The sequence below is a fragment of the Schistocerca serialis genome, chromosome 6, assembly GCF_023864345.2.
Source record: "Schistocerca serialis cubense isolate TAMUIC-IGC-003099 chromosome 6, iqSchSeri2.2, whole genome shotgun sequence".
Lineage (NCBI taxonomy): Eukaryota > Metazoa > Arthropoda > Insecta > Orthoptera > Acrididae > Schistocerca > Schistocerca serialis.
This window is the reverse complement of record NC_064643.1, coordinates 591,479,571-591,493,046: the sequence shown is the minus strand read 5'-3', so window position 1 is coordinate 591,493,046 and position 13,476 is coordinate 591,479,571. Positions and strand designations below refer to the sequence as shown.

The 13,476-nt window shown below is 44.2% G+C and overlaps 1 protein-coding gene across 2 annotated transcripts in view; it reads left to right on the top strand.

Moving 5' to 3' along the window:
• The window catches only part of LOC126484376 (S-methyl-5'-thioadenosine phosphorylase), a 44,560-nt gene extending 31,399 nt beyond the window's left edge, over positions 1-13,161 (top strand). For both annotated transcript variants that reach the window (XM_050107864.1, XM_050107863.1), the window contains exons 3-6: positions 11,663-11,830; positions 12,088-12,343; positions 12,417-12,626; positions 12,740-13,161. In XM_050107864.1, the coding sequence (XP_049963821.1) occupies positions 11,663-11,830; positions 12,088-12,343; positions 12,417-12,626; positions 12,740-12,775 (670 nt within the window). In that variant the 3' untranslated portion in view covers positions 12,776-13,161. The remainder of the gene's footprint in view (positions 1-11,662; positions 11,831-12,087; positions 12,344-12,416; positions 12,627-12,739) is intronic.
• Positions 13,162-13,476: the final 315 nt, after the last annotated feature.

Here is a 13,476-nt window from a genome sequence, read left to right as displayed (position 1 = left end):
TTTTCTTCACAGCTTTTTATTGCGCCGCTCTTTCCGGGTGCAAGTCGGTGCCACCTCTAGTTCCTCTTATATACAGGAAAATGGGGTCCCGCAGGGCTCGGTGTTGAGCGTCTCCTTATTTTTAGTGGCCATTAATGGTCTGGCAGCAGCAGTGGGGTCGTCGGTGTCTCCTTCTTTGTATGCCGACGACTTCTGCATCTCATTTAGCTCCACGACTACGGGAGTCGCCGAACGCAGGCTGCAAGTCGCCGTTCGCAAGGCAGCATCATGGGCACTGACTCATGGCTTTCAGTTCTCTGCTGCCAAGACTCGAGTAATGCACTTCTGCAGGCGTCGGACGGTCCACCCTCATCCTGAACTTTACCTCGACGGCCACCTGCTTGAAGTGGTGGACACTTGCCGCTTCTTGGGACTCGTGTTTGATGCCCGGCTCACATGGGTTCCTCATGTTACTCAGCTGAAGCAAAAATGCTGGCGGCACCTCAACGCCCTCCGCTGCCTTAGCCACACGTCTTGGGGTGCAGATCGCTGCACGCTACTGCAATTGTACAGAGCCCTTGTGCAGTCCCGGCTTGATTATGGGAGCCTGGCCTATGGGTCTGCGTCACCCTCAGTGTTGAAGTTGTTAGACCCCATACATCACTGTGGGGTTCGGCTTGCTACTGGCGCTTTTCGCACCAGCCCCGTGGATAGTCTCCTGGTGGAGGCCGGGGTTCCCCCGCTGCGGATTCGCCGCCATCGTCTGCTCGCCGACTATGCTGTGCACGTGCATTGCTCGCCAGGCCATCCCAATCGTCGCCTGCTTTTCCCTGCCATGGTCCTCCATCTGCCCGAACGGCGACCTAGGTCTGGGCTTTCCGTCGCTGTCCGAGTTCAGTCCCTGCTGTCGGACTTGGGTTCATTCCCTCTTCCGCCTCCCTTCCGGGTCCGTGCACCTACGCCTCCCTGGTGTTTGTCCCGGCCGTCCGTCCGTCTGGACTTGGCACAGGGACCCAAGGACTCGGTTCCGCCTGTGGCCCTCCGTCGCCGTTTTCTTGCTCTCCTCGCCTCATTTTCGGACTGTGAGACTGTCTACACTGATGGTTCCCTGGTTGATGGTCGCACTGCCTACTCATTTGCTCATGCTGCTCATGTTGAGCAGCGCTCCTTGCTGGCTGGCTGCAGTATTTTTACTGCAGAGCTGGTGGCCATATTGCGCGCTCTTGAGCATATGCGTTTCTGCTCAGGTAGGTCCGTCGTGATCTGCAGTGACTCCCTGAGCAGCCTTCAGGCCATCGACCGCTGCTATCCCTCCTCTCCTCTGGTGTCCTCCATTCAGGAGACTGTTACCGCCATTGCCCGTTCTGGTCGTTCGGTGGTCTTGGTTTGGACGCCCGGTCATGTTGGCATCCCAGGGAACGAACGTGTAGACAGGCTGGCCAAAGAGGCGATCGACGCCCCGGCTTTGGAGGTCGGCCTTACGGCTCGCGACCAGCAGATGGTGTTGCGCCGTAAGCTGATTGGGATGTGGGCTGCTGAGTGGCGTGGCATGACAGCCCCGAATAAACTGCGGGCTGTCAAGGGGACGACTGATGTGTGGCGTTCCTCCCTGCGGGCTTCTCGCAGGGACTCGGTAGTCCTGTGTCGGCTGCGCATCGGCCATACATACCTGACGCACGGCCATCTGTTGTGTCAGGAGGATCCCCCCTTGTGTCGGTGTGGGTCCCGGCTGACGGTCGGCCACATTTTGCTGGAGTGTCCTCTACTGCGCACACTCCGGCAATCTTTTAATCTCCCGGGCACTTTGGCTTTGGTTTTATCCGACGATGCCTCCATGGCTGACAATGTTTTACATTTTATCCGTAGTAGTCGTTTTTATGGTTCGATTTAGGGAGGTCCTGCACCTTTCCTTTTCCGTGTCTTTTGTCCTTGTGTCTGTTGCTGTTCTGGTGTGCCGTCAGACGGTTGACTCTTTCCCTTTTTTTTCCTCATGGTCAGTCACCCAGTCTCCGGCCATCCTCCTTTCTTCTGTCTCTTTCTGTCTGGTGTTCCTCTGTCCTTTTCGTGTCTGTAGTGTTTCTTGCTGCATTTGTGTTCTTTTAGCGCCTGGGGGGACGTCTCCTCCCCCTTTGGTTTTTATCTGCTCTGTAGATTTTCGGCTCGCCTGATTTTGGAATGGGGGACTGATGACCTTCGCTGTTTAGTCCCCCTTAAACATACCAACAACCACCACCACCACCAGACTGCAGGATTCTCCAGAAAGAAAGGAAAATCATGGACTAGAAGACCCTGGACCGACTGACTTACACTGAGGCTAAGAGAAAATTTGAATGCCTGCAACCTGTGCGTATGACATCGTCTTATGCCTCCGCTATAACAGTTGTGGCACCATCAGCTCCACCAACCCCAGTCACCTCTCAGAGCCAGAAGACTACACCTGCCCCCTTGATGGTGTGTGGGGGGGGGGGGGGGGTCATTTCTCTCCCTGTTGCACCTGCACCACCTACTTTGGGAGCAATACCCCCCTAACCATTGGGGACATAGGTCCCCACTTCTAAACCAGAGAAGTGCAAGTCTTCTTTGGCTTCTCTCATTAGGAAGGGGTCCCTTGGGTCACTCCCTTCCCAGGTTTCTGCTAGTGGGAAAAATCATACCCACCAGTGGCTGAAGAGCCCAAAAGCAGCTGGTTGTAGGGCTTCATGCTCATCATCAGTCCCGGAGACTGAGCCAGTGAAGTCCTCCCAGCCAGGGAAACTCAAGGAGCAGCAAGAAACATCTAAAAAGAAAACCCCCTAAGACCAAGGAAATTGTGGTGGCACCCACACCACCGCTACCTACAAGCTCTGTGTCTGAGGATGGAGTGGAGATGTTGGCATCTGCTGAGAACCTAGATCTCGCCAGACCCTCGGGCACAATGGATATAGATTGCTCAGGCAATAAGTTGGTGGCAACAGGTGCCTCTGAGTCATAAACTACCTCATTGAATGTTCCATGCCTTCCCAGTCTCACAATGATGTTATCCTCCAGTGGAATTGCGGCGGTTTTTGCCACCGCCTGGCTGAGGTATGGCAACTGTTCAGCTTTACACCTGCTATCTGCATTGCCCTCGAGGAAACCTGATTCCCGGCAATGTGGACCCGCTTTACACCTGCTATCTGCATTATCCTTGAGGAAACCTGGTTCCCGGCAATGTGGACCCCTGCCCTCCGCGGCTATAAGGGATATTACAGGAACTGTATCGACTGTAATCGAGTGTCAGGTGGAGTTTGAGTTTATGTCCTAAACTGACTCTGTAGTGAACCTGTGCCTCTTCAAACCCCTCTTGAAGCTGTGGCTGTCAGAATAAGGACGACACAGGAAATAACTGTCTGCAGTGTATATCTTCCTCCAGATGGTGCAGTACCCCTGAATCAGTTGCACTGATTGGTCAACTCCATAAACCTTTCCTACTTTTGGAAGATTGTAACTCCCATAACCCCTTGTGGGGTGGCACTGTGCTTACTGGCCAAGGCAGAGATGTCGAAACTTTACTATCTCAGTTCGACCTCTGTCTCTTTAATACTGGGGCCGCCACGCATTTCAGTGTGGCTCATGGCACATATTCGGCCATTGAATTTGCCGCCCAGGACTTCTCCCATCTATCCACTGGAGAGCACATGACGACCTGTGTGGTAGTGACAACTTCCCCATCTTCCTGTCACTGCCCCGGCGTCAGGCCCACGGATGCCTACCCATATGGGCTTCAAACGAGACAGACTGGGAAACTTTCACCTCTGCTGTCACCATTGAATCTCCCCCACATGGTAACATTGATGTGATGGTTGAGCAGGTGACAACAACAATTGTTTCTGCGGCAGAAAACGCCATCCCTCGCCCTTTAGGGTGTCCGAGGTGTAAGGCAGTCCTTTGATGGTCACCGGAAGTCGCTGAAGCAGTTAATGAATGTTGATGAGCTCTGTAGCGGCATAAGCGGCACCCTTTCCTGGAGCACCTCATAGCCTTTAAACGGCTCCGTGCCCGTGTTCGCCAACTTATCAAACGACGGAAGTAGGAGTGTTGGGAGAGATAAATCTTGACCATTGGGTGCCATACGTCACCTTCCCAAGTCTGGGCCAAAATCAAACGTCTTTTCGGGTACCAGACCCCCAACAGGTGTCCCTGGTGTTACCATAAATGGCGTGTTATCTACAGACACAAACGCGATTGCTGAGCACTTTGCTTGAGCCTCTGCATCGTAGAATTACCCCCCAGCTTTTCGCACTCTCAAATGGCAGCTGGAAGGGAACGTCCTCTCATTCACTACGTGCCACAGTGAATCCTATAACGCCCCATTTACAGAGTGGAAGCTCCTCAGTACCCTTGCACATTGCCCCGACACAGCTCCTTGGTTTGATCAGATCCACAGCCAGATGATTAAACATCTCTCATCTGACTACAAGCGACATCTCCTCGTCATCTTATCTTCGACCAGATCTGGTGCAATGGCATGAGAGCATCATCATTCTGGTGCTCAAACCCGGTAAAAACCCATTTGATGTGGATAGCTATCAGCCTCACCAAGGTTCTTTGTAAGCTGCTGGAACATATGGTACGTCGGCGATTGGGTTGGGTCCTGGAGTCACGTATCCTACTGGCTCCATGTCAGGGCGGCTTCTGCCAGGGTCGCTCTACCAGTGATAATCTTGTGTCCCTCGAGTCTGTCATCCGAACAGCCTTTTCCAGATGGCAACACCTGGTTGCTGTCTTTTTTTACTTACATAAAGCGTACGACACGACTTGGCAACATAATATCCTTGCCACATTGCATGAATGGGGTCTCCGGGGCCCACTCTCAAGTTTTATCCAAAAATTCTTGTCGCTCCATACTTTTCGTTTCCATGTTGGTGCCTCCTTTAGTTCCATCCATATCCAGCAGAATGGAGTCCCGCAGGGCTCTGTATTGAGTGTTTCTCTATTTTTAGTGGCCATTAACGGTTTAGCAGCAGCTGTCGGGCCCTCCATCTCACCTTCTCTGTATGCAGACGACTTCTGCATTTTGTACTGCTGCTCCAGTACTGGTGTTGCTGAGCGTCACCTACAGGGAGCCATCCACAAGGTGCAGTCATGGGCCCTAGCCCACGGCTTCCAGTTTCCAGCCACAAAGTCGTGTGTCATACACTTCTTTCAGCATCATACTGTTCATCTGGACCCAAAACCTTACCTTCATGATGATCCACTCACTGTAGTGGAGACATATCGATTCTTAGGACTGGTTTTCGACGCTTGATTCACTTGGCTACCTCATCTTCGTCAGCTTAAACAGAAGTGCTGGCAACGCCTCAATGCCCTCCATTGCCGGAGCAACACCATTTGGGGTGCAGATCGCTCTACGCTGCGGCTCTACAGAGCCCTTGTCCAATCCCGAATTGGCTATGGGAGTGTGGCTTATGGTTCAGCAGTGCCTTCAGCATTGCATTTACTCGACACTGTGCACCACTGCGGGGTTCCCCCAGGAACTTATAAGACGAGTTTGGTGACCAGCGTACTAGTGGAGGCTGGAGTCCCTCCATTGCGGATCCAATGTGCTCAACTGCTTGCCATATATGTTGCACACATTCGTAGTTCTTCCGAGCATCTGAATTACCGTCTCCTTTCCCACCCGCGGTAGTCCATCTCCCACCCAGGTCAGGGCTAACAATTGTGGTTCGCGTGTGGTTCCTTCTGTCTGAACTGAAGTCCTTCCCTTTACCACCTCTACTTGCAGTCCATTCGCGTACGCCTTGGCCACAGCTTTGTCTAGACCATTCATGTGGCCTTAAGGACTCCATTACTCCTGCCACTCTCTACTGTCACTTCCTCTCGATTCTTGACGTGTTCCGGGACTCTGAAGTGGTTTACACTGATGGCTCGATGGCTGATTGTCACATTGGCTTTGCATATGATCATGGAGGACATTTTGAACAGCACACCTTGCCAGATGGCTGCAGTTTTTTCACTGCAGAGCTGGCGGCCATATCTCGTGCTCATGAGACATCCGCTTATGCCCTGACGCATCATTTCTGGTGTGTAGTGACTCATTGCGCAGCATACAAGCTATCGACTTGTGCTACCCTCGCCATCCTCTGGTAGCGTCCATCCAGGAGTCCATTTATGCCCTGGAATGGTCCTGTCATTCAGTGGTGTTTGTGTGGACCCCTGGACATGTCGGAATCCCAGGCAATGAACTTCCGGACAGGCTGGCCAAACAGGCGACGCTGAAACCGCTTCTGGAGATGGGCATCTCCGAAGCTGACCTGCATTCTGTCTTACGCTGCAGGATTTTCAGGCTTTGGGAGATGGAATGGCATTACAGTATGCACAACAAGCTGTGTATAATTAAGGAGACGATGAATGTGTGGAAGTCTCCCATGTGGTCCTCTCGCAGGGAATTAGTTGTCCTCTGCCGGCTCTGCATTGGCCATACATGGCTAACGCGTGGTTACCTACTCAGTCATGAGGACCCACCTCTGTGTCGCTGTGACTCCCAAATGACAGTCATCCACCTCTTGATGGACTGCCCACTTTTAGCCGCTCTTCGGTGGACTTTTAACTTAACGAACTCCCCACCTTCGGTGTTGGGCGACGATGCCTTAGCAGTAGCTTTAGTTTTAAGTTTTATCCATGAGAGTGGGTTTCATACTTCGATGTAGATTTTAGTGCATGTCCTTTGTCCTTCTGTGTCCTCCACCCTAGTGCTTTTAGGGTGGAAGTTTCAATGTGTTGCAGAGTGGCTGGCTTCTCCTTTTTATTCTCCTGGTTGGCCAGCCACTGTAATCTGCTTTCTTGTTTTACTCTCTTCTGTTTCTAGCATCCCTGTTTCTTTCTTGTCCTCTTTTGTTCCTTTTAGGGTTCGTTGCCTTTCCTTTGTTCTTGTGGTTTTTCCTTTCTTTCCGTTATGTGTTATATGTCTCATTCGTTTTGTTCTCACACTTGTGGCATTGTTTTATTAGGAACAAGGGACCGATGACCTCATAGTTTGGTCCCTTCCCCCTCCCCCCCCCCCCCCTTTTAACCAACCAACCATGGTGAACACTCATTTCACCTTCTTTGTGCATTGCCTATTGCTTCAGATTTCTACGTTTGGAGGTGTGTTTAAAGCTGAGTGTCCATTTCAGCAAAGTGAAAAATTATTTTTGCACGTTGTGGAAAGGCACTCTTCCAATAGGCCAAGAAGGTCAACCTGACTTTTTCAATAAATTACTGTGAAGAAACACAAGCTACATAGCTGTTTCAAGCAAAACTTCGTCTCGCAGCAGGACTTGTTTTGTTATGAAATGTAAAAATGATGCCATTGTAAATGAAGAAGAAAAAGTCTTGGTGCTGAGGAAGGTTTGCAAACTTTCCATGTGATGAAACATAATTATTCCTTCGGGTCGACAGATACATTGACTGCGATCATTTCATTAAATTTGTGAGGAACTGAAAAATGCGAAGTACATTTCATTTATGATGGACGCTTCTAATCGCAAAAGTGTAAATTTGATACCAGCGCTTGTTAGATATTTTCTGACAAGTAAGGGTGATTGATTCCAGAATATAACAGGTGAAACAGCTGATGTTATGACAAATTTTATCATGAAAGTTATTAATAAATGTCATCTGAGAGATGAAATTGTTGCAGTCTGTGGTGACAACTGCAACACAAATGTTGGAGGTGCAGGGAGAAAGGGACAAAATACATATAGGAAACAATGAGTCACCGATAGGCACAACAAAAAGAGTACTGAATACGCAAGCTTTGGACGGAAGGCCCTCTTCTGAAATAGACACACACACATTCATATAAACTTAGCTCACACAACATGAGCACTGTCTCTGGTTGCCGAGGTCAGATTGCCCTGGCCTCGGCAGCCAGAGACAGTGGTCATGTGTTTGTTAGCTGATCACCATTTGCGTGACTGAATGTGTGTATGTGTATGTGTGTGTGTGTGTGTGTATAGTGTATTTCAGAAGAAGGCCGCCTGGCCGAGAGCTTATGCGTTAAGTAATCTTTTTGTTGTGCCTGTCTGCATCTCGGCATCTTTGCTATGTGGTGAATAACAGTCTATCCATTTTGTAATATTGTTATTATTCCATCCTGGATTTTCCTTTGTTTGGTTTTGACAGATTTATTAATACAAAAATCTTATTTTTTGTCTCAAGAAAAGTTTTCTAGCCTAAAATCATTCTTTAGGGATTCTCAAACACTGCTTTGGCTCTATTTTATTCAGAGCCAAATGAGAATGCTTTTATCAAGAATAAAAACCTATTGAGGCAGTAAGTACATCTACAAATGAAGTTTGGGAGGAGGCTGAAGTATTGTTGATAAGGAAAGTGAAAATGAGGAAGGAGGAAGGCTTTCAAACAATAAAAATTCTGTCTTTGATAAGTATATTGTAAGAATGTGGCATGCTCAAAGATTCTGACTCGTTGAACAGTTCAAGATTATTTTATTTGGCATTAACAGACTGTACTGAAAAATGGGCTTAACCATTTCATGTGCTTGAAACCATTCGAATGGGTTCAGCTCAGATATCTTCCACTCTGGAAGTTGGTTCAGTAGTCTGTTAAACTTAACATAGATTGATGGAAATATTCTGAAAGAAGTGTATAAGAAGAACTTTTTAAGAAGTTAACAATTTTAAAAAGTACGTGAAGTGAAAATCTGTGAATTAAGGACTGTTCCATGTGTTAGTGAAAAATGATCTACCATTTTCAACTTCTTTACATCTCAAGAAATCTGCTGCAAAAATTTGCAAATTATGTGGACTGATGAAAAGAATACTACATGTGTTGATTTTTATAAAATTCTGTTTGAAAATATGAAACTCCGGAATGACACACTCGAGCTAGCTGTTTCAAGCAAAACTTTGTCACAGTGATAGAAGACACTTTTTTTGGCAGCATCATTGGGGCATAGCTAGTACAAATATAGTAACAAGCTTGTATTTCTTCACATTAATGTGTTCCAAAATTTCTGATTGATCTGCGCTTTTCATCCTTTATAATGGCACAATTGTGCAAAATATAATTGAGAGTGAGAAATAAGTAACCTCTGTAAAATATAATTGAGAGTGAGAAATAAGTAACCTCTGTAAAATATAATTGAGAGTGAGAAATAAGTAACTTTTGTAAGTAATAATCATTGTCTACCCTAGTTACAGACCTTTTTTATTACCAAACATTGAAAGTGAGGTTATGACATCATCTTTGATATAAAAAATTGGGATATGATATAAAAATCAATCTTAAGGTTTATCAATGGTGAAAGCAAAAATTAATAATCAATGGTCTTGAAAAAGTTTGCATGGTAAATTGCTGAGAAGTAAAGCAATAGGAAAAACATTTCAAAACATTGACATTTATTTGTTAAAAGAAGGTATATGCACACACATACATCAAAGTATATATAGAACCACTGAGTACTACTATACCTGACTCCCTTTTTTAAACTTACACCATTTTTCACTTTCAGATATCTGACCCATACGAAAAATATACAAGTCCTCATGGAGCCTTTGCAGTATGTCGTGAAAACAAGTCCAACAATAATAAAGACTAAGAAGCCAAAAAGTGAATAATCCAGTAATCGTATCATATATATTATACATTTGTTAGTAATGTTTAAAAAACCAAAGCGACATACATAACCCTGAGAAGTCATATAACAGAACACACACAGGGCTGCAAATGTTGGGAAATGCCCCAACAGTGGATGACAAATGTTGAATATGTGACGTCACCAGATGACATGCCTCACCGCACATGCAGAGATTGTGATGGTCAATCCTTCCCTCACCAGTAGAGGGCTGTGCTACATATCATTCCATTAGGCTGCTCTGTTTTTGAACAACTTTTGTGAATGTGGTCGGTTGTAAACGTAGAAGTTACAAAATTACTGTCCTCGCTGTAACCAAGCAAAATCTGTTCATATTATGTGTCCCCCCCCTTTTTTTCCCTTCTTTTTTTTGTTTACAGATATTCTTAAGTAAAGAAGATGTAGGTCAGTTACTGGTAGCAGTGTGACTCGGGTTCAATGTATTGGCAGTTACACTGGTTATTAATATACCAGCATTTCCCCTTTTTAATGGCTTATCACTCACTCACATTAACCTATGGTCTTGCAATGTTGATCACTTAACTACATTACCTAGACAAATGTATTCCCGAAATTTCATTACTATAAAGATAGTGTTCTTAAGAAAGCACAATGTTGATATCTCATTCTATTTGATTGACGGCATGTGTTAATGCCATCATTTGAAATGCATTGCATTGCATTCCATTCTGTCAAGTGTGGTTCAACCTTTGTGTCATCCTAGGATCTATCATCATCACAAACTGCTCATGTGTTAGTCTAGAATGTTTAAACAGCTGTAAATTGTAGGCTCTCAAACAATTATTAGAAGCCTTTAGCAGTTTATAAAGATAAATACTGCATTAGCTTTCTCCAAAAAATATTTTTCAATTAGTCTGTGTTGTGATCGATTTTGTCAGCGAAATCCACTGTAGTCTACAGCTGTGCTTCACTCTGTGAATTTGCACATATCCACCGTCACATCCTTACAGACACCTGGATGGCATCAAATGGTTTTGCAGGCTTTGTAAGTGTGTCTGCTGCATGATGTAATTGTTCTAGTTGGCCCCATAGATAATAAACCAAAAGATTGAAGTCGTGTGAATGTGAAGGCAATGGATCTTTTCCTCCTCCTACCTTATCCCTCTCTTGGTGGACATCTTCCAGTCATCTTGAACAATGTTACTGAAATGTGTTGGAACCCAAACATGCACAAACCTCTTGCTACAAGATGAGACCTTGCAAATACGAGGAAGTAAGTCTGGAGAAATATATCAGCAAAGTCCTCGTAAGAGCATCCGTAAGACATGCTGGGAGGACGTATGGATCTCACCCAATACCACCTGCAGAAGCGAATACTGTTCAATGAAGCAGTCTTCCTGCTATATCCTTTAACTCACTGTTGACACATTGTTTTTGTCATGCTTGCTTACAAATTGTGAAACTTTTTAAAAACGTTGATAGCATTGTTTTTAAAGATAGAGAGTTTCTGTGTATATTTGAGAAGACTGGAGTAAATGAATTAACACATGAGCATAACATAAAAAGTCTGATATTTTCTATTAAAATTTTTCTCTCTGCGGCTAACTGCTGTTGCCCAGTTACTTACTTATTCCAGTCTTCTGTTAGCCAGCAAAAGGAATCATATCAATCTTTAATGTAACTTTTACAAACTGTGGTAGGGGATTCCTGGTTCCACATTAATATTGATAAGCTACTGGTGCCTTGCATGAATTCTAGGTTGAGCTTGTTTTGTCCACCCAAAAATGTTGGCTGTGCAAATGTAGTCTCATGTCTAAAGCAGACTGAAGATACTTCTGTTAATAATTCTAAAATAGTTATCAGCTGTGTGTCTATATGGACTTGAGGAAATTGCCTGCAGAGTTGGTTGAATTATTAGCACTGTACAAATTATAAAGTGTGTGTAAAATTTGATCGAAAGTGCTCCAGTCATTCCAGAGTTATACCGGAATGTAACACAGACACTCTCTCTCTCTCTCTCTCACTCACGCACAAACACACATTTTCATACCTATAGATTCAAAAACTGTGTATCATGTAATAGGCTTATACTGTCTTTAGAGCTGAACATAGTTTTTTCCATTTCAGGCATGGCCGCAAACACACAATTATGCCATCTGCTGTAAATTACAGAGCAAATATTTGGGCTCTTCGGGAGGTTGGGTGTACTCACATACTTGCTTCAACAGCAAGTGGCTCCTTGAAAGAGGAATTACATCCTGGGGACATAGTTGTATTAGATTCATTTATTGATAGGTAAGTATATTACATAAGATTGTATAAATAAAAAAGTCTACTCTTCAAGCATCGGCAGGGGAACACACACACTTGGCTCCAAAAGCTTGTAAAAGTTAAATCCTTTTGTGTGAGTGTTCCACTGCTGCCACTTGATAAGTAGATTTTTTTATCTGTCCATTTACATTATATTATCAATAATTGATTATTTTTGTTGTTATAAGATTGTAAAAAGTGGAATGATCATTCATTTAATTTTTAATGGATAAAAAATCCAGGACCCAAGGAAGGAAGCAGACCTTTTATGATGATACATCAAAGTTAGCTGTTGGGATCTGTCACCTCCCCATGAATCCTGCGTATTGTCCTGTAACTCGGGAAGTTGTTTTGAAGGCTGCACAGGATCTGAAAATTCAGTGTCATCCTACTGGGACATCCTTATGCATTGAAGGTCCTCGTTTTTCTTCTCTTGCAGAAAGCAAACTTTTTCGAACATGGGGTGCAGATTCAATAAATATGACCACTGTACCAGAGGTAAAAATTCTTTATTGTACAGGAGCAACATATTTTTCATTATTCTGTGTCTACATTGTAAATATTTTTACAGGTTGTTCTTGCTAAGGAAGCTGGTCTGTGTTATGTTGCAATTGCCCTGATCACAGATTATGACTGTTGGAAAGAAACTGGTGAGACTGTGTGTGTTGAAGATGTTATGAAGACATTTAAAAAAAATATTGAGAAAGTTGTGAATTTAATCTCACATTCAGTAACACTAATTGCTCAGCATCAGTGGGATAAGACTATTGATGGATTACGGGTAATTAACATAGTGGTTTTTATTTTTTTAGATTCTGTCTATTGTGAATGTAAAGTGTAAACTTATTTTGTTTCTTTTTTTCTTTTTTCTTTTTTTTTTTTTTTTTTTTTTAGGAGACTGTCAAGAATAGTATCATGCTACCTCATTGACAGTAAGCATTATCAAAGTTAAAAGTCAGAAGAAATGAAGTATTATGCTCAGCGTTATGCCATTGGTCTAAACACTGAAGAAATAAAGATTTTTTTTTTTTTTTTTTTTTTTTTTTACGTTTAAATAGCAATAATTGTAACAATGTAAACATTCCTGTTATATTTTGTAATTTAGATATGGATTGTGAACATGTTATGGACAAATGTGTCCAACAAGAAGGGAATGAACGAGAATGTCAGATCATCATTTGTCTTACTAAGATTTTCTTAGGTAGGAAATAATACCCACAAAATGTGCATTTTTATTATTGTGGATTTTTTAATGCCAACTTGTACTTTTCAATAGATCAGTCTTGTGTGGTTGGAAATAAAGGGTTGAAAGATAACTGCATTACTACCAATTAATACGAAAAACTGGAACAGATTAACGGTGGGTACTGTGTCCAGAAACAAGATTGCAAATGAATTTTGTGACCACCAGACTGAAATCCATTGAATTGCAGTGAAGGATTCAAAATGCACCTGGCATTGGGTTGTGAATTTGCAGACCTAGTCCAGTGCATCCTTCATGAGTAGAAGCCTGACTTCAGGCTCAAGGGCAACAGTTCTTATGAAGCTGTACTTTTGTCCAAAAAGCTCTTACTTATTGTTGTATTTCTGTGATAGTTTAATTTAGTGTAATTGGTTTCAAATAAGATTAC